The sequence below is a fragment of the Trachypithecus francoisi genome, unplaced genomic scaffold, assembly GCF_009764315.1.
Source record: "Trachypithecus francoisi isolate TF-2019V2 unplaced genomic scaffold, Tfra_2.0 Contig01579, whole genome shotgun sequence".
In the NCBI taxonomy this organism is placed as follows: Eukaryota; Metazoa; Chordata; class Mammalia; order Primates; family Cercopithecidae; genus Trachypithecus; species Trachypithecus francoisi.
In genome coordinates, this window is record NW_022681442.1 from 34,115,809 (window position 1) to 34,136,273 (window position 20,465).

General features: G+C 50.5%; 2 protein-coding genes across 5 annotated transcripts in view; both read right to left on the bottom strand.

The window, feature by feature from the left end:
• HOGA1 (4-hydroxy-2-oxoglutarate aldolase 1) overlaps positions 1 to 20,068 on the bottom strand; it is a 32,255-nt gene extending 12,187 nt beyond the window's left edge. For 2 of the 4 annotated variants that reach the window (XM_033186810.1, XM_033186817.1), the window contains exons 1-6: positions 19,461 to 19,701; positions 6,083 to 6,211; positions 5,770 to 5,897; positions 5,177 to 5,311; positions 4,821 to 4,917; positions 3,001 to 3,134 (exon numbers count right to left, since the gene is read on the bottom strand). In XM_033186810.1, the coding sequence (XP_033042701.1) occupies positions 3,001 to 3,134; positions 4,821 to 4,917; positions 5,177 to 5,311; positions 5,770 to 5,897; positions 6,083 to 6,211; positions 19,461 to 19,671 (834 nt within the window). In that variant the 5' untranslated portion in view covers positions 19,672 to 19,701. Of the gene's footprint in view, positions 1 to 3,000; positions 3,135 to 4,820; positions 4,918 to 5,176; positions 5,312 to 5,769; positions 5,898 to 6,082; positions 6,212 to 19,460 lie in introns of all 4 variants that reach the window. The other 2 variants (XM_033186801.1, XM_033186824.1) reach the window with 2 other exon arrangements.
• CUNH10orf62 (chromosome unknown C10orf62 homolog) lies at positions 13,465 to 15,148 on the bottom strand. The gene has a single exon (XM_033186861.1). The coding sequence runs from the start codon at positions 14,490 to 14,492 to the stop codon at positions 13,830 to 13,832; it is 663 nt and encodes a 220-aa protein (XP_033042752.1). The 5' UTR covers positions 14,493 to 15,148; the 3' UTR covers positions 13,465 to 13,829.
• Positions 20,069 to 20,465: the final 397 nt, after the last annotated feature.

Genomic DNA, 20,465 nt, shown 5'->3' on the forward strand with positions numbered 1-20,465 from the left:
TGAGACAGAGTCTCACTCTGTCACCCAGGCTGGAGTGCAGTGGCACAATCTTGGCTCACTGCAACCTCCGCCTCCTGGGTTCAAGCGATTCTCCTGCTCAGCCACTCGAGTAGCTGGGAATACAGACGTGCACCACCACGCCCAGCTAATTTTTTTATTTTTAGTAGAGACGGAGTTTCACCATGTTGGCCAGGCTGGTCTCAAACTCCTGACCTCAGGTGATCTGCCCACCTTGGCCTCCCAAAGTGCTGGGATTACAGGCGTGAGCCACTGCACCCAGCCCATGGCAGCTTTTAATAGCCAAAAACTGAAAATAACCCAGCTGTTCTTCAACAGGTGAGTGGTTAAACATGCTGTAGGGGGCCGGCTGTGGTGGTTCATGCCTGTAATCCCAGCACTTTGGGAGGCTGAGGCAAGATGGCTTGAGACCAGGAGTTCGAGACCAGCCTGGGCAACATAGCGAGACCTTGTCTCTACTAAAAATAAAAAAGAATTAGCCAGGTGTGGTAGTGTGCACCTGTTGACCCAGCTACTTGGGAGGATGAACTGGGAAGATTGCTTGAGCAAGGAGGTTGAGGCTGCAGTGAGCAATAATCCTGCCACTGCACTCATCCTGGGCGACAGAACAAGACCCTGTCTCAATAAATAAATAATAAATAAACATGCTGTGGTACAGCCATGCCATGGTATACTACTCAGAAATAAAAAGAATTAACTATTGATACATGCAGCAAACAACCTGGATGAATATCCAGAGAATTATGCTGAGTGGAAAAAGCTAGTCCCCAAAAGTTATATACCATGTGATTCCATATAGTATACTCTTGAACTGACAAAATTATAAAATGGTGAATGTATGTGTGGTTGCTAGAGGTTAAGGAGCCGGTGAAGGCAAATGTGAGTAGGCATGGCTATAAGAGGATGACATGAGGGATCCTTGTAGGGACAGAAATATTCTGTGTCTTGACTGTATCAAGGTCAATATCCAGACTGTGAAATTATTCTACAGTTTTGTAAGATGTTGCCATTGGGGAAAACTGGATCATGGGTACATGGGATCCCTTTGTATTATTTCTTAAAGTTGCATGGGAATCTATAATTATCTAAAAATAAAAAGTTTGGCCGGGCACGGTGGCTCATGCCTATAATCCTAGCACTTTGGGAGGCCAAGGCAGGTGGATCACGAGGTCAGGAGTTTGAGACCAGCCTGGCCAACATGGTGAAACCTGTCTTCACTAAAAACACAAAAATTAGCCGGGTGTGGCGGCAGGTACCTGTAATCCCAGCTACTTGGGAGGCTGAGCAGGAGAATTGCTTGAACCCAGGAGGCAGAGGTTGCAATAAGCCGAGATTGTGCCACTGCACGCCAGCCTGGGTGACAGAGTGAGACTCCATCTCAAAGTAAATAAATAAAATAAAAAGTTTAATATAAAATATACAGTAGGCCAGCCATGGTGGCTCATGCCTGTAATCCCAGCATTTTGGGAGGCTGAGGTGGGAGGACCGCTTGAGCCCAGGAGATAAAGACCAGCCTGGGCAACATAGTGAGACCGCCATCTCTACAAAAATAAAAATAAAAAATAAAAAAGATTGCTTAAGCCCAGGACGTTGAGGCTGCAGTGAGCTGTCATCACACCACTGCTCTCTAGCCTGGGTGACAGAGAATGACTCTGTTTCGAAAATAAAAAAATAAAAGCAAAAAATTGGGAGGCCGAGGCAGGAGGGTCACTTGAGGTTAGGAGTTTGAGGCCAGCCTGGCCAACATGGTGAAACCCCGTCTCTACTAAAAATACAAAAATATTAGCTGGGTATGATGGGACGTGCCTGTAATCCCAGCTACTAGGGAGGCTGAGACAGGAGAATTGCTTGCACCTAGGAGGCGGAGGTTGCAGTGAGCCGAGATTGAGCCACTGCACTCCAGCCTGGGCGACAGAGCGAGACTCTGTCTCAGAAAAGAAACGAGAAGAGAAGAGAAAAGAAAGGAAAAGAAAAGAAAAAGGCCAGGCACTGTGGCTCACGCCTGTAATCCCAGCACTTTGGGAGGCTGAGGTGGGCGGATCACTTGAGGCCAGGAATTTGAGACTAGCCTGGCCAACATGGTGAAACCCCATCTCTACTGAAACATGAAAACAAAAACAAAAATTAGCTGGGGATGGTGGTGCACACGTGTAATCTCTATTATTCAGGAGCGTGAGGCACAAGAATTGCTTGAACCTGGGAGACAGAGGTTGCAGTGAGCTGAGATTGCTGCATTCCAGCCTGGGCAAAAGAGCGAGACTCTGTCTCAAAAAAAAAAAAGAAAAAAAAAGAAAAGAGAGAGAGACAGAGAAAGAAAGAGAGAGAGAGAAATAAAGGAGCAAGGGAGGGAGGGAGGAAGGAAGGAAATAAAGGATAAAATGTACATTAAAACTTGAATACAGGGGCACACATTTTTCTGTTGCCTCAGACTTCAGAATGGCCCTGAACTTGACGGGCGTTCTCTCTGAAGTTCTTCTTTGTTTGCCCAACAAAGAATTGGGGTACACAGTCTGACCACAGAACAGATTATATGAAGATGGTACTCTCCTGCCTTCTAACTCCTTTGCTAGCCCCAATCATTCCTATTTTTTCAGGACCTGGCCCCCAACAGCGTGGATTTAGAGGCCCTGGTTTATGCTCTTTCTCTCCAGGCACCTCTAAGTGTGGTCCTAGGGTTATTCTATCACAATCACACAGGATGTTTGTTTCAGTGCATCTTCTTGGGCCCAAAAGTTGGAACTTTAATTTGCCTCTAAGGGAATTTTAATGTACACTTAAGTTTCACAATCAATAGTGCCCGACTTTGTCCAAAGTCAGGATTTTCTGGCAGGCACAAGGAGTTCCCACACTGGGATGTTCTCTCAAAGGATTTTCTGAAAGGAAGAGACTGAGTGGGGCCTGGTGCCAGCCCTGGGTCCTGCTCCAGTGAGGACACAGACTGCCCACTCCCCCCACACCGCGCCCTTGCTGCCACTGGCTCACCGCAGCGTTTGGCTCGATGAGGCGGTGTTGCAGTTTCTGGGCATCTTCCCATTGCCCTGTGAGGCACAGTCGCTCCAGCTGGCACACCTGAGCCCCCAGGACATTGGCCAGGGCGCACACGCCCCCCACAGCTCCTGCACAAAGTAAGACACAGAACGTCAGCCAGAGCCTCTCCCCTCTGAGCATTTCAAGCCCTGGTCCCAGCACCTCTTCAGCCTGGGGACATTACATACAGATTTCTATGTCACTTGGCTGGCTACATCAAAGGCATGCTCTGTGAGTCCAGAGTACACATTTCCAGAGAGAAGAGCTACCTGCATATTCAAAATAGAATCCTGCAGGTCGAGTGCTGCTCAGGGCTGATCTGTGAGGGGCAGGGAGCAGAGCCTGAAAGTGAACTCAAGGACAGTTCCTTCCCTGAACCCCTCCCGGAATAAAATCCCATCTGCCAGTTGACACCTCTAGCTTCCTCCAATAGCCCCCTGACTCATCAGTCCCGTAAGAGGGTAGGATGGATGGGAAGCCTTTGCTCTTTTGAAATCTTATTCCCCCCAGTGGATGCAACCAGAGACAGCAGTGGGCGTGGAAAGCGCCCTGGACAGAGTCAGGTCACCAGGCATGTCTTCCCATTGACTGCATAAACCTGAATGAGACCCTCTCTAGTCCTGTTTGTGCTCATCAGGGCAATGAAAATGGGTTTGGCTGTGATCTCAGAAAGCCCCACCACTTCTGCAAGTCTGTGAGGATGCTTCTAAGGCTAGATAGGAGTGGAACCCAAGAACCAGTGGCCTCAAGACCAGAGAGCAGGCAATTTAGAATGAGCTAATAGAGCTGTTGTTTGTGGAATACCTATTATGTGTTCCAGGCGCGCTTCAGCAGCATGGCCCTGATGCTCTCTAATCCTCACGATCCCTCCGTGCACAGAGTAGAAACTCAGGCCCAGAGAGGTGAATGCTTTGCCCAGCATTACCCAGTGAATAAACTGCAGAACTGAGATTCCCTCCAACCTCCAGAGCCTGTGCTTTTTTTTTTTTTCTACTCCACTTTCAGGAATGAGAGAGAAATGATGGACCCCTTCTTCTTCCCCTTCACTGTAGAGGCCGTGACATGGCAGGGGGAGATGTACAAGGCCCTAGACAACCAGCCAAAGTCTGGAGAGACCAGATGGAATAGGAACCAGGATTCTCCCCTGCAGTGCTAGAAAGGTCACTCAAATCTCTCCTCACTGGGGCTTCAACTGAAAGGAACAGCTTCCCTTCTCCTCCCTCCCCTCCAGGGCTCAAATCTAACCCAAACCCAAGGACGCTGACCCCAAACAGACAAGAACAGTTGATCTAAGAGACATTCATAGGGACCCTGGATTGGAACAGAATCTGATCAGGCAACTGAAGATCCCTGGCTCAACTCTGTAGATCTGACAATTCATTCTTGCCTGGGACAGGGGAGAGGAAAATGGACTCCTGAACTACAGAGGAGGGCCCCAAGGCCTCTGCCCTCAGAGAATGATGTACAAAGTGGATTAGAGCAACTAAGTTTGTCATCTAATCACGGAGCTCCGGACTTAGAACAAACTGCAGGCATCCCTACTACAGGCCAGGGATTGTACACGGCCATCCTCCTCCAGCCAGCAAGGTTACTCACAGCACCCCGTATTCAGACAGGCAAGCGGCGTGGCCAGGTTTCTGAGTTTTCAGAGCGGGCAGGCTGGCAAACTACTGTCTTCAGACCCAGCCCCAGCCCTCACGGTCTCTCCCAGCAGACCCAGGTGCCTGGGTATCTCTTGGTCACCCATGACAATTTGAGAGCAGTGGGCGGCCTACCCAAGGCATAGCTGGCCATCAGGAAGCCAGCCGATCCAGCCAACACCTGGAAATCCTGCGTCCTGGTCTTGTGAACAATCAGCCCAATCCTGGTCACCTGCAACAGCAAATGTGGTGTGAGAGCTGTGCCCAGAGCCTTATCCTGGGTGAGGGCCGGGTAAGCATGGTGGAATGAAAGCCCAGTGCCCAAAGAGATGCCCTCAAGAAAGTCCCAGGGAGCCCACACGACAGAGAGAATCCACACAGAAGCCAAGGATGGAAACAGATCTCAGAGTTGCCCTCAGAAGCAAAAGTACTAGGAACCAGGAACCAGAAAAGGAGGAGAGGACCACAACCCCGGAGCTGCTGCCACTCACATCACCACCGCTGTCCTTCATGCCCACAATATTTGGGTGCTGGGAAAGCGTGACCACCGCATCCACAGGCAGGTCCAGCCCCGTGTTGGCTGGGACACTGTACAGCACCACAGGGATTGGAGAGAGATCAGCAACCTGCGGGGCGCAGAAAAAAGCAGGAGAGGGCAGCCGCCCCAGGTCCCAGGAGCCAGAGACTTGCCCACCCACAGGTCCAGGCCTGCTTCACTCCAGGGCCACCTGGACAGGCCTCCCTCCTGTGCTGCGTGCCCCGAGTGTAAGCAATCACGGTGGGTCATATTTATGGAGTGCTTTCCATATGCCAGGCACTGTTCTAAGCCCTTTATGTTCCTGATCTCATTTGATGCTCACTGCAACCCTATGAGATAGATGACATCATTCCTCCAATTTTAGAGGGGAGGAAGCAGTAACACAGAGTGGTTAGGTAAGCCTCCCAATGTTGTGCAGCTGATCCATGGTGGCAGTCCACCCGTTTCCTATAGCTGCCGTTCATAGGAAGTAGCACCCCACTCCCAGCTTCCCTCATCTCCTCTCCCTGGGCAGAGCCTTCTCTTGGTCTCAGGCCCCACACACACCTTGGTGTAGTGGTGAATGAGGGCCGCGCTGCTCATGCGGCCACGATAGTAGCAAGGGGTCACCACCATGGCCGCGTCAGCCCCGACCTGGGCCATGCTGACAGTCATCTCCACTGTGGCTTGAGTGGCTGCCGGAGGAAGGAGAGAGGTGACAGCAGGCAGAAGGAGGCCTGGACCAGGGCACTGGGCCAAGCGAGGGTGCCTCAGCATGTCCCAGAAGAGGCAGAACAAGGAGACAGGACCCAAGCTAGGGCCTAGGAGCCTGGATCCTACACACCCTCCCATCCCCAGGGCACAGGGCATTCTGGCTCACACTCGCATCCCGAGCCAGCTAGCAGGAGCCTGTTCTTGGGCATGGCCTGGCGCACACGGCTCACCACCTCGAGGCGCTCGCTGCTGGTCAGGAAGGGAAACTCGCCATTGGAGCCCTGGACCACGAAGCCTGCAAGAGACACAGCTGACCAACTCCTTCCCATCCTCTATAAAACAACCAGGACGTTAGTGTTCCTACCTTTCAACACCACAATCTTTCACACATTTCCTTCCCATCTTTGCAGGCAGAAGGTTCCCACACAGCTGCAATGACGGTTCACATCGTTTTTCTGTTTTAGACACAGGGTCTCGCTCTGTTGCCCAGGCTGGGATGCAGTGGCTCAATTATAGCTTGTTGCAGCTTCAAACTTCTGAGCTCAAGTAATCCTTATGTAATATGGTTATTACAATTTTAAGCCTTATAGAAATGGAATTAAGCTTAAATAGCCCTCTGCAGTTTTCTATTTATTTAATACTATGTTTTGAGCTTTGTCCACAGCAGCACACATAGCCCTGATTCATTCATTTTACCTGCTGTATGGTATTCTGTTGTATGGTTAGAACAGAATTTATTTTTCTTTCTCTTGTTGAGAGCACTTAGAATGTTTCCTTCTTTTTGGCTGGGCCTGGTGGCTCACACCTGTAATTTCAGCACTTTAAGAGGCCAAGGTGGGTGGATCACTTGAGCCCAGGAGTTCAAAACCAGCCAGGGCAGCATGGCTCCCTGTCTCTACCAAAAAAGGGCATACCTGTCTCTACCAAAAAAGAAAAAAGAAAAAAGAAAAAAAGAATGTTTTCTTCTTTTTGCTATTACAAACAATGCTGAAACAAACATTTTCTGTAAAGTCTTCTGTGCATATGTCTAAGAGCTCCTGTAGGCTGGGCGTGGTGGCTCACGCTTGTAATCCCAGCACTTTGGGAGGCTGAGGCGGGCGGATCACGAGGTCAGGAGATCGAGACCATGCTGGCTAACATAGTGAAAGCCCGTCTCTACTAAAAAAATACAAAAAATTAGCCGGGCGTGCTGGTGGGCGCCTGTAGTCACAGCTACTTGGGCGGCTGAGGCAGGAGAATGGCATGAACCTGGGAGGCGGAGCTTGCAGTGAGCCGAGATTGTGCCACTGCACTCCAGCCTGGGCAATAGAGCAAGACTCCATCTCAAAAAAAAAAAAAAGAGTTCCTCTAGAGTTCAGATACTTTGGTGTGTAATTGCTGAGTCATATCTATGTTCACCTTCATCTGTGACACATTTTTTATGTATTTACTTTTTCTTTGAGGCAGGGTCTCACTCTGTCACCCAGGCTGGAGTACAGTGGCACAGTCAAGGCTCACTGCAGCCTTGACCCCCCAGGTTCAAGTGATCCTCCTGTCTTAGCCTCTCAAGTAGCTAGGATTACAGACATGAGCTACCACGTCCAACTAATTTGTGTAGTTTTTTTTGTAGAGATGGAGCTTCACCATTTTGCCCAGGCTGGCTCGAGTTCCTGGGCCCAGGTGATCCACCCACCTTGGCCTCCCAAAGTGCTAGGATTACAGATGTGAGCCCCAATGCCTGACTGTGTGCCACATTGCTAATCAATCACTGTAGCAGCATAGAATGTCGTGCATGCCAAATCTTGGTATTGTCAGAACTAATTTTTGCCAACTTTCTGGGTGAAAAGTGAATCTCCTTGCTTTATTTTGTGTTTTCCTGTTTTTATCAATCATTTACTTGGGATATGTCTAACCAGTAACCGGTACCAGTTACAGGTGAGCCACGGTGCCCAGCCCGCTTAACTTTCTCTTTCTTCTTCTTTCTCCTCTCCATCCCATTCCATTAAAGAAAAAAAAAATAGAAGTAGTTTACAAATAGAGTACAATACAACAGGATTCTTAATTAATAGAAGGATATTTGGGCCTGTAATCCCAGCACTTCAGGAGGCCAAGGTGGGAGGATCACTTGAGGCCAGGAGTTCGAGACCAGCCTGGGTAACAAAGTGAGACCCTGACTTTACAAAAAATAAATAAATAAATAAACCAGGTGCATTTGAAGCTGCAGTGAACTATGATTGCGCCATTGCACTCCAGCCTGGGTGACAGAGCAAGACCCTGTCTCCAAAAAAAAAAAAAAAAATTGGAGGCTATTTGGGAGAAGGAAATGAAAATAAGGCCACAAGCAGTATTGGTATACAAAGTTCTTGCCATATAGTTCTGAGAAATGAGCCAGAAATTTGATGTGGAGTTTCCCGACAGCCAGAGCTACAAGGGAAACACGATCAGTTAACAGATATGTAGAACCCAAAAGATAAAAGCAAAGCAACTGCCCCAGAGAAACACAGAGTTTCCTGGCACTGGGACCAAGAGAAATTGTTCCTGTGAGTCATCCTTCAGGGGACACTGTGTGATGTAGACTCCACTTCGTTCCACCAACCTTTTTCCATGCTGTTCACTACACCATCAGATTCCAGAGTGAGTTGCCAGGATATCAGGATATCTCTCACTGGATATTTAGCCGCCTTGCCTGTTTTTTTTTTGGTAGTTATTTTGCATTGGTAACATTGCAGGAAACATCTGGAGGCACACAGCTTCTCACTTCTGTGGGATTGCTTCTGGGGGGATTGATTTATCTGTGTCCAGGCTAGTAGCCCAAGGTAGGGCCTCCTTGTGTCTTGCTACATGGAGCTGCAGTGCTCTCTGTAAAAGGTGCCAGCACTGGAGGAGGACTCCAATCTAGCTACAATTAGACCAGCACCCTCTGACTAAAGAGTCAGAGATCAAGCTCTTGCCACTCTCTCTGTTCCAATACCAAAGTCGTCTTCCTCCCCACCTCTGCCTGCCGTCCTGGGATGAGGCATGTTCTTGCTGCGGCCACTGATTCAGCCACTATCATCCCCTTCCTTCACCTCTCATCCTGCTGGTCGGTTCCAGGAACACTCTGGGCCCCACTGGTGGAGCTGGTCTAAACAGCAGGACAGCTGGGGCTTGCACTCTGGGAGTCAGAAGCAGACCTTGTGCTCAAAGCTTCTATGACATAGCCCTGTCTTCTATCTCATTGAAAGGGGCAACTGGCTCATGCCTGACTCCCAAGAAGGAAGAAGTGCCTGGCTGGAGAAGAGGGAGTGTGGCGCAGACAGGGCTGCACTGGACTCAGGAGTCACCTCTGGCTATTTAACAAGTCACATCACATCCTTGAGTCTCTGTTTCCTTTTCTATCGGATGACAGGGAAATGATTTCAATCCTACCTTATAGGACTGTTTTAAAGGCTTAGATAAGAAAATGTCCCAGAAATCTGTGAGTGGGTACCCCAAAGAGCCTCTCCTTCACCCTGGTTAGATGTCCAGGTGTGAGCCTGATGTGTCCCTGTAGTGTAGAGAGGGGGCCAGAGGAGAGGAAAAGGCCAGGATCTCCGATGAACCAGGGACTGTGGAAAAAGCAGAAACGCAGAGGGCTCACAGGAGAGGGGTCAGATGCACAGGCCCTGAAGTCAGAGAAGCCCAGGCTAACTCAGTTGAAAAATGGTGATGATATTAGTGCCTTTCTCAGAGTTTCGCTTTGTTTTGAGACAGAGTCTCACTCTGTTGCCCAGGCTGGAGTGTAGTGGTGCGACCTCGGCTCACTGCAGCCTCCGTCTCCCAGGCTCAAACAATTCTCCTGCCTCAGCCTCCCGAGTAGCTGGGATTACAGGCACTTGCCACAATGCTGGCTAATTTTTGTATTTTTAGTAGAGACAGGGTTTCACCATGTTGGCCAGGCTGGTCTCGAACTCCGGGCCTCCGGTGATCTGCCTGCCTTGGCCTCCCAAAGTGCTGGGGATTACAGACATGAGCCATCACGCCCAGCCTCTTAGAGTTGTTTTGAAGTTTAAATGAGATACTATTTGTAAAGTACTTCAAATAGAACCTGGTGCTCAATAAGTGTTAGCTGTCATTCTTAGGGAATAAGGAGAAAGTGCTCAAACCTTAAATCAGGAGGGTGGCGGGTGTTGAAGGGGAGGCTGCTCTCAATGACCTCTCATTGTACACCCACTGTGATATTAGGAGTGGGTGTACAAGGCCCCCTCCAGCTGTAAGACAAAGGAAGATACTCTCCCCTGCCCCCACGTTTACACTTGCTGCTCTGGGAGCTGGACGGCAGGGAGGGGAGTGGGCATTTGGGCCTGGGGACACATAAGCAACATGGTGGCTTACTGTGACTAAAAAGAATCACATAAGGAGTGTCCCCAGACATTATTACGCCTTCTTGGTCCATCATCATTGCCACCTCGTCTGAGAAGTCTTCCTGGGATCTCTCCACTGGGCCTCCCTGCTCTGCATTTCCGTTACCTGTTTCTTGTATAATATTTCCCCATGGACAGCACCCATCTACAAAGGTCCCCAGAACTCTTCAATCCCCCACCCCCTCCCCCACCTATGGGATTAGACACAATTTCTCAATCTCACCTCTCCTATAAAATCAGAAATTGGGCCGGGCACAGTGGCTTACACTTGTAATCCCAGCACTTTGAGATGCCAAGACAGGCAGACTGTTTGAGGCCAGGAGTTCGAGACCAGCCTGGCCAACATGGTGAAACCCCGTCTCTACTAAAAAACTTAAAAATTAGGCCAGGCACGGTGGCTCACGCTTGCGATCTCAGCACTTTGGGAGGCCAAGGCGGGCGAATCACAAGGTCAGGAGTTCGAGATCAGCCTGGCCAACATGGTGAAACTCCGTCTCTACTAAAAATACAAAAATTAGCTGGGCATGGTGTCAGGCGTCTGTAATCCCAGCTACTTGGAAGGCTGAGGCAGGAGAATCGTTTGAACCCAGGAGGCAGAGGTTGCAGTGAGCCGAGATTGCACTACTGCACTCTAGCCTGGGCGACAGTGCGAGACTCTGTCTCAAAAAATAATTTAAAAAATAAATAAAAATAAATTAAAAATTAGCTGAGCGTGGAGGCACGCACCTGTAATCCCAGCTACTTGGGAGTCAGAAGCAGGAGAATTGCTTAAGCCTGGGAGGTGGAGGTTGCAGTGAGCCCAGATCGCGCCACTGCATGGTAGCCTGGGTGACAGAGTAAGACTCTGTCTCAAAAAAAAAAAAAAAAGTCCAGGCATGGTGGCTCATGCCTGTAATTCAAGCACTTTGGGAGGCCGAGGCAGGCTGATCACTTGAGGTCAGGAGTTCGAGACCAGCCTGGCCAATGTGGTGAAACCCTATCTCTACTAAAAATACAAAAATTAGCTGGGCGTGGTGGTGCACTGAGGTAGGAGAATCACTTGAACCCGGGAGGCGGAGGTTGCAGTGAACCGAGATTGTGCCACTGCACTCAAGCCTGGGTGACAAGAGTGAAACTTGGTCTCAGAAAACAAAAACAAAAACAAAAACAAAACAGGCTGGGAGCGGTGGCTCACACCTGTAACCACAGCACTTTGGGAGGCTGAGGCGGGCGGACCACGAAGTCAGGAGATCGAGACCATCCTGGCTAACATGGTGAAACCCCGACTCTACTAAAAATACAAAAAAATTAGCCGGGTGTGGTGGCGGGCACCTGTAGTCCCAGCTACTCAGGAGGCTGAGGCAGGAGAATCATGAACCCGGGAGACGGAGCTTGCAGTGAGCCAAGATGGCCCCACTGCACTCCAGCCTGGGTGACAGAGCGAGACTCCATCTCGAAAAAAAAAAACAAAAAACACAAGCTGACTGCCATGGTTCCCCAGACACACTGCACTTCCCTCCCTCTGCACACTTGCTTTTGCTGTTCCTTTCTGCCTGGAACACCTCCCAAATTCCATGAGGGCCAACAAGCTCAAGTCTGCTCCCCAGCATTCTGTTTTCCTTGCCCAGTGCTCACCTTACTTTGCCTGGGTGCATTCTGGCCTCTGATGTGGCACCTAGCATAGGAATTTGTTGTGTGAAAGAAAAACAAGTTCTTTTTTTTTTTTCCTGCCCTGGTCCGTGGCCAAACTTTTTTGCACGATGTAATTCATAACCTCCCTCTGAAAGAAATTACAATTCCTCAGTGAGCTGAGATCGCGCCACTGCACTCCAGCCTGGGTGACAGAGCGAGACTCTGTCTCAAAAAAAAAAAAAAAAAAGTACAGGGATTTTCTATACATCCTTCACCCACCCTCCACCAATGATAATGTCTTACCTACCTATAATATGATGACCAGAACCAAAGAATTAACATTGGTACAATGTCATTAACTAAGGACTTTATTTGAATTTTGCCAGTTTGAGTCTGAGGCTGCAGTGAACTGATATCACCACTGTACTCCAGCCTGGGCAACATGATGAAATCCCATCTCTACTAAAAATACAAAAAAAAAAAAAAATTAGCCAGGCATAGTGGTGTGTGCCTTTGGCCCCAGCTACTCTGGAGGCTGAGGCATGAGAACCGCATGAACCCAGGAGGCAGAGGTTGCAGTGAGCCGAGATTGTGCCACTGCACTCCAGCCTGGGCAACGAAGCGAGACTCTGTCTCTCTCTCTCTCTCTCTCTCTCACACACACACACACACACACACACACACACACACCAAAAAAAAAAAAAAAGGAAAGGAAAGAAAAGAAAAGAAAAGAAAAAAGAAAAAAAAAATTAGCCAGCTGTGATTCCACACACCTGCAGTCCCAGCTAGTTGGGAAGCTGAGGTGGGAGGATCGTTTGAACCCGGGAGGCAAAGGTTGCAGTGAGCCATGATCACGCCACTGTACTCTAGCCTAGGCGGCAGGAGTGAAACTCTGTCTCAAAATAAATATATATATATAACAAGAAAAAAAGGGAAAAGAAAAAAGAAAAGAAAACCAAGATGATCAGGATAAATAGCTAATGCATGCAGGGCTTAATACCTTAGGTGACATGTTGATAGGTGCAGCAAACCACCATGGCACACGTTTACCTGTGTAACAAACCTGAACGTCCTGCCCATGTATCCTGGAACTTTAAATTAAATTAAAAACAAAACAAACAAGAAGACAGTGTTGTGCCCACTCAGTAGCTGTAGACCTAGGTGGTGGGGAGGTACTAACATGGATCCCAAAGGGCCCCAGAAGGCAGGTGGGGCTGGGGAGAGAACTGCCTTGTAGGATGCCACATGACTTGAGAACAACGATAGCACCAAGAGGACAGGGGCCCTCATTCCCATCTGGCTTAGTTAGCCTCCTCTGAAAGCCTGTTTCTCTTCCAAGCCCAATACCTGGCTGCTCCCCCGTTCCCTGGCAACATCAGGTTGGTGGTGTTGAGGCGTCTGGAGGTGCCCCTTTTCCAGAACCTGAGACCAGGGTAGCTGTTTCATACAGCCTTAAATCAGGCCCAGTGAAAAGGTCCCAGGCCGGGGCCCACACGCAGAGGACTGCTGGAGAGGGAGCCACCTCCCTCCATCCCTGCCAGACCTCAGGCTGCCCACAGAACCCCTGGAGTCAGAGTGAAGGCACGCAAAGCTTTATTGGCTCCGTTCCAGGCAAGGACATCAGTGTGGGGCTCTTGCCTGCTCCCATCTGTCTTCCCTTGGTGGGTCTTCAGGGGCCTCAGGGTCTGTCTCACCTGCGCTGTGTCCTCCCAGCTCTCCCTCCAACAGGGGCCATCTTCTGCGGCAGACCACACTCATGGAGTTGAAAGGGCCCAAGATCCCTGTGGGGAGCCTAAGAAAGTAGGGATTTGGGCACAGCATCCCACCCTGGGCTGCATAGATGGCCCCATAGGAGAGAAAACAGACATGTGTGTGAGCCAGCCTTGCTGGGGGCAGGGGCATCTCCATCCGTGGTTAGATGGCTTCCAAGCAGTCATAGATCTAGTGTCTGCGGTTGGGCAGGCTGTGGCTCTGGTGGCTCGGGTGGCCGTGGTGACTGTGGCCATAGAAAGTGTGTGTGTGGTTGGCACCAGCTATGGTGTTTTCCCGCTGGGTGAGGAAATTCTTTTGCAGCTTCATCTCTACTTCCTCAAGGCCCCTCAGCTCCTCCTGGTTGATGTCCTTGGACTCCAGGTGACCTGAGTGCTGGTAAGCTGTGGCCCGCTGCAACATGGAGTGAGCCAGGTGCCGCCCCTGGGTGTCAATCTCCTTGGTGCAGGCAGCCACAGCGGCCCACATGGCCTCATCAGTGGATGGGGCTTTTCCAGACTCCTGGTGGATCTCTTGGATCACTGACGGCCCAGATGTCTTCTGCCTGCTGGTGAAGGAATCCCGGTGCAGAGCGGAGCCCACTTCTCCGTGCCTCGTGGTGAAGGTCTCCATGTGAATTGTGGTGCTGGCCTCTCCACTCCCACTCTCAGTCTGGGTAGCATTGCCACTGGTGCTGGCGTTGTTGTTGTGGGCCAGCTTCTCTTCGGAAAGGCGGCTAAAGTGAGATTTAATCCAGCTTTCATTCTTTGCTTTATGGGATTCTGGTGACTTGTCCTTGTCTGGTGGACACTCAGAGGTTACCTTTCTTCTCCTCTTTTTCTGAACCCACAGCATGAGACCTCCACCTCCTAGCAAGAGGGCAGTCCCCAGCACCACCTTGCATGATGGCTGCTGGATGAGCTCCAAGAAGGTCTCCAGGACCCTACACCAGGCAGGCAGAGCTAAGAGCACGCTGGGCGATCTCTGGTGGTATGGTTCATGCTTGAAAGGGCAGGCTCCCCAAGGATGTCTGGCGGGCAGGCCCCCTGCTGCACCCTCCCTAGGTGCCCCCTACCACCTCAACAATGAACCCCATTGTGAGGAAGGCAGTTGGGGGTGGGGTGGGGAGAGTGGGGTGGGGAGAGGCTGCAGCATCCCTCATGTCTAGCCTGGCATGCATTGCCTGAGGCCTGGGTCCTGTCTCCTCCGGACAGCTGTCCCCAAGCTCAGTGAAAGGGCCGCTTCTCCGATTCTGAGTCCTTCTGCCTTCTGCTTGGAACCCATTCTACAACTTAGGCCTTTGTATCTTCCAGTCTTTGGTTTCTCTTTCTCCTGATCTGGTGGTCCCCAGGGGCAAAGGATGCTGGGTCAGGCTGGCCATGGCAGAAGGACCCCCTTGATGGGGCTGGTATCCATTCCTAGCCATCTGAGACCAGAGAACCCTCCATCCAGGGCCCATGTCTGCTGCCAGCCTGGCATAGTCCATCCTCATTTGAGCCCCTCACCCCACTACAGGGCAGAGTTCAGAGGGAAAAGAACCCAGGAAGAAGCTCATTCTGGAATAACTAACATGAGGTCACAATGGGCTGAGGGCGGGGAGGCAAGCAGTGGGCTGAGAAGGCAGAGTGGACAGGACAGGAGACTTCATTGGGTCTAGATTTCGGATGGTGGCTGCTACCTCTTGCCTTAGTGATGCACCTACAAACCTGGAATTTGTCCCCCCATAAATAGGCATGGTTCGGGTTGTGAGCAGCTGAGCTTGCTGGCAAGGCTTTCCATAGGTGCAGACAACGAAAAGCCTAATTAATCTCCAAGGCCTCTCAGGGTATAGACAGGCCTGGGCCACTGTATTTTTTTTTCCCCTCGAAAGCATCTAGCCCATTAAAAAAAAATAAGAAATGCCAAAATGGGGTTGTAAAAATTGTGATGCTTTAAGCAAAATATTTTCTTTAACAGAGTAATGGTTTTAATATATACAAAATATTATATTATTGCAAGAAAGCATGGTCCACTCTACATATGGAAGGAATAGGACGCAAGCATTTTATGGAGAACCTCATCTTCCCAGTCCTGCTGCACTAGTCCTGTGGTTGGCCACTAACCTCATTTGGAAATAACAATTCAAAGTCCATCTTTGAGGGTGTTTATGGGTGTGAGTTCAGGGCCATAGAGCCCTTCTGTAATGACCCCCTCCTCTAGACTAAAGTCATAACTTTTATTTAAAAAGAATACTCTTGGCCGGTGCAGTGGGTCATGCCTGTAATCCCAGCACTTTGGGAGGCCGAAGCAGATGATCACAAGGTCAGGAGATCGAGACCATCCTGGCTAACATGGTGAAACCCCATCTCTACTAAAAATGCAAAAAAAAAAAAAAATTAGCCGGGTGTGGTGGCAGGAGCCTGTAATCCCAGCTACTCAGGAGGCTGAGGCAGGAAAATGATGTGAACCTGGAAGGCAGAGCTTGCAGTGAGCCGAGATCACGCCACTGCACTGCAGCCTGGGAGACAGAGCAAGACTCCGTCACAAAAAAAGAAGAAGAAGAAAAAGAATACTCTTTATTCAAATAATCAGTACGAATTAGCGATGCTAAAAAGATTTTTTAAAAAAGAGCTACACAGGGCCGGGCATGGTGGCTCACGCCTGTAATCCCAGCACTTAGGGAGGCAGAGGCAGGCAGATCAGTTGAGCTCAGGAATTTGAGACCAGCCTGGGCAACATGGCAAAATCCCATCTCTACTAAAAATACAAAAAATTAGCTGGGCATGGTGGTGTGCACCTTTGGTCCCAGCTACTCGGGAGGTTGAGGTGGGCAGATTGCTTTAGTGCCAGGAGGCAGAGGTTGCAGTGAGCTGAGACTGTGCCACTGCATTCCAGCCTGGGTGACAGACTGAGACTCCATCTTAAAAATAATAAATAAATAAATAAATAAGAGGCCCAGCACGATGGCTCATGCCTGTAGTCCCAACACTCTGGGAGGCTGAGGCTGGCAGATCGTGAGGTCAGGAGTTCGAGACCAGGCTGGCCAACCTGGTGAAACCCCATCTCTACTAAAAATACAAAAATTAACCAGGCGTGGTGGCAGGCACCTGTAATCCCAGCTACTCAGGAAGCTGAGGCAGGAGAATCGCTTGAACCTGGGAGGTGGAAGTTGTGGTGAGCCGAATTGCGCCACTGCACTCCAGCCTAAGCAACAGAGTGAGACTCTGTCTCAAAAAAAAAAAAAAAAAAAAAAAATGAGAGCTACAGAGTTTCAGGGAGTGCTTTCCAGAAGAATCTCTAACTCTTCACTGATTCATCCAGGGCAGCTTCCCACCTCCTATTTATTTATTTTAATAGAGACAGGGTCTCACTATATTGGCCAGGCTGGTCTCCAACTCCTGGTCTCAGGAGATCCTCCTGCCTTGGCCTCCCAAAGTGCTGGGCTTACAGGAGTGAGCCACTGAGCCTGGACCCCGTCTCCTCTTTAGAGGACCTTTAATGGCTGCAGGAGGCCCTTACAATGTGACATATTCCCTCCTCGGCCTGAGTGTTGGGCTGCAAAGTCTACCTCAGGGGCCAGGACAGGGCAAGAGAGAAATACAGATGTCAGAGCGAAAGTTGTTTGCGTCTTCCTTCCTGGGCATTTTGGCTGTGCCCCAGCAGCAGGGAAGGGACCTCTATCTCTGACAGTGTTCTCTGTGACAGTGCCTTGGAAGGATTATATTGACCCTGTGGCTAAGAGCCTGAAGGCTCAGTTCCTATTCTAAAATGAGGAAACTGGATTTGAAAGGTTAAGTGGTTTCCCCAAGGTCTCTGTTAACTGGCAGAAGTGGCAGGATTCTTGCCCAGGTCCTCTGACTCCAGATGCTGGGCTCTTCCTACCACACCCCGTTGGCTCTCTGGTGTGTGGGTGAGTGATCAGATGGAAGCTGGAGCCAGCATAGGTTGCAAGGGAGACAGACAAGTGGGTATGTGCAGCCCACGGCCTGCCAAATCCCCAGAAGCCTGTGCTCCTGGGCACCCCATGCCCTCTGCAGGAGTGGGTGGGGAGCACAGAAGGGAGGGTCCAGAGAAGAGTCTGGGGGTCTCTGTGGATTCTCTGGGTGGCAGGCAAGCACCAGATGCAAAGTCCACCCTCCCCACCCTGAACTAGAGCGTCCTTGAACCTTGAAGCTGAAGTAAGGTCTTCTACTTAGAGGCTCAAAATGCTTCTCACTTCAGGAGAACCAGGACCTCACCAAACCTCCAGGCCCCACGAGCCAAGCACCAGCAGAAACTTAGAGTTGTGTCCCTGCTCAACGTGGGCCTCCACAGGGCATTCGTTGTCCCCAAGGAAGGGGCACATTCCCTCAGTACTGAGCTATGAATGATCAACGTGTCCACCAGGCCAAGGGTCACAGTCACAAAGCAGCTTTGCCGCAATGCCAATCACACTGTCACTTTAATCATTATTACTGTTGGAATCAGTACTTTCCAATGCATATTCCTCTACAATTTATAGCATGCTTTCGTTGCATTCTCTCAGATTTTTTTGTTCAACCATCCCATAATATGAGCATTATCACTCCCATGTGTCCAATAGGGATAGCAATCATCCCACACTAAGTCAGTGCCAGAGCTGTGATTTTTTTTTTTTTTTTTTAGATGGAGTCTTGCTCTGTCACCCAGGCTGGAGTGCAATGGTGTGATCTTGGCTCACCGCAACCTCCGCCTCCCGGGTTCAAGTGATTCTCCTGCCTCAGCCTCCCAAGTAGCTAGGATTACAGGCGCCCACCACCATGCCCAGCTAATTTTTGTATTTTTAGTAAAGACGAGGTTTCACTATGTTGGCTAGGCTGGTCTCAAACTCCTGACCTCGTGATCCGCCCACTTCTGCCTCCCAAAGTGTTGGGATTACAGGCACTCACCCAGAGCTGTGATTTGAAACTAGAGTCCACGGTCTACATGATACTGCCTCAATAGGAGCCACACCATTCCCAAAGCTGACCAGACACTCTGTTGAAATAGTGTGGCCTAGCAGCTCCAAAGAGTTTATAATGAGAGTCAGTGAGGGAGTAAAACGGAGCATGGGCCATGCAGTCAGACGAGGTGCAAATCTCAGCTCAGCTATGTGTTAGCCGAACGACCTTGGGCAGTGACCATGTTACTCTGAGGCCCGGACTCCCATCTGTGGGATGGCCCTATAGAGAGCACTACCTCAGAGGATTGTGCGGTAAGGAATGGGGATGGGCGGAGCAGGGCAAGCAGGATTTGCCATTTTCTTCTACCTTCATTTATTGCGCCTGGGACTCTGTTACATGTTGAGTGTCGCAAATATCATCTGGTCCCTAACCTCAGAGTAGGGGAGACCCATGCGTAAAGAGAGACGGGATCACAGGAGCCACAACAGGGAGAATTAATTCTGGCAAGGAGGCTTTGTCCAGAAGAGAATGTACAAACAAACTTTGGAGGGAACTGGGACTGTGGCTGGACTGCCACGTGACCCCAGCCACATGCCCTCACATCTGCACTGAGTAACAAGGTTGACAAGTACTTTCACACCCATTTTCCAGTCCAACCCCAGAATCACTCTGGGAGCTACAAAGGCACGTTAACAGTTTACAGCTGGGTAAACTGAAGCAGGTGAGGTTTAGCTTAAGTTTACAGGCCAGCAAGGAGCTTCCTGCCTGTCTCCTGACTCCAGACCAGTCTCCCCTGTTCGTCTCCAATAATAAAATGACCCACTGAGTACCAGACTATCCCTGGACAGCTTGACAGAGCCTGTGTACCCTCCCTTGGTCTCTGGTTAAAGAGAATAGGGTCACTCACATCTCCCCAACTCCCACATAGGACAGCCCCGCTTACCTCGGAAGGGGAAGGTGCCCAGTTTGTGCAGATTCTCCTCCAGTTTCCCATAGTTCACCTCTGCAGTGGCAGTGAAGGGGGTGGTCACAGGGGGGTAGATGCCCGCAATGTCCACCTTCTTCCCCTCCCCTGAGGCCCAGCCCCTCACATTCCTGGACAAGCTCCTGCTTAGCCCCTGCCTCACAGAGGACCAGACTTGGGGACCCAGCATCTCTGCAGGAGGCCTGAGGCACAATTGGCCTATGTCCCGGAGTGAGACTTAGTTTGAACTCTTTCTAACCCCCTATTAATGATCAATGTGTCTAGTTAAAAATTTGCGGCCTCCCTGACTTGTGGCCACTGGGGCAGGCCTAAGCTGGGTGTCCCCAGGGTCAGGACCAAGGCCTATAGGCCCCAGGGGGCCCTCTTCCTTCTGGGTAGCAGCTGGAGAAATGCCACAATCCAGTGTCCCTCTGGCCAGATGTAGGACTGGTTTCTGAGATCCCAATACTAAAGGGTATCTCCAGCGGGATCTGGGCCCTCCTCCCACAATTCCCAGCCCCAAAGCCAGAAGCCTAGCCAGGTTTCCACGGGCAGTTGTGAGGTTGGTGGAGCTGATTGGCTGAGCAGGCCCTGCCCTGTGGGAGGCGTGGCAAGGCTGGGCAAGAAGCTGCCTGTGGCGGGCTGTCCCTCCCCTGCCCTGCTCCCTTGCCAGGCTCCTCCTGCCAAGGCCACCACGTAACAAGCCTGTGCTAGCCACAGACAGCCCCACAGGACAGCAGTCACCAGGAACGGGGCCCAGGATGAGTGTATTACCGTCAATCCATGCAAGGGCCAAGCCTGGCCCTAGAGACGTGGGAAGGGGCAGGAAAAGTTGCATCGTGGGAAGTTGGGACGTGGGAAGGGGCAGGAAAAGGGCAGGGAAGAAAGGAAAAGAGACCACAGTAAAGCAGCTGCGGGGCTGGCTCAGAGGGCCAACTAGCTCCCAGTTTTCCTCCTCCCCAAGCCAACATTTGCCCCTAGTCT

Coding starts and splice junctions, on each gene's coding strand:
- CUNH10orf62 (XM_033186861.1), bottom strand. CDS start 14,492: ATGCTGTGGGTTCAGAAAAAGAGGAGAAGAAAGGTAACCTCTGAGTGT.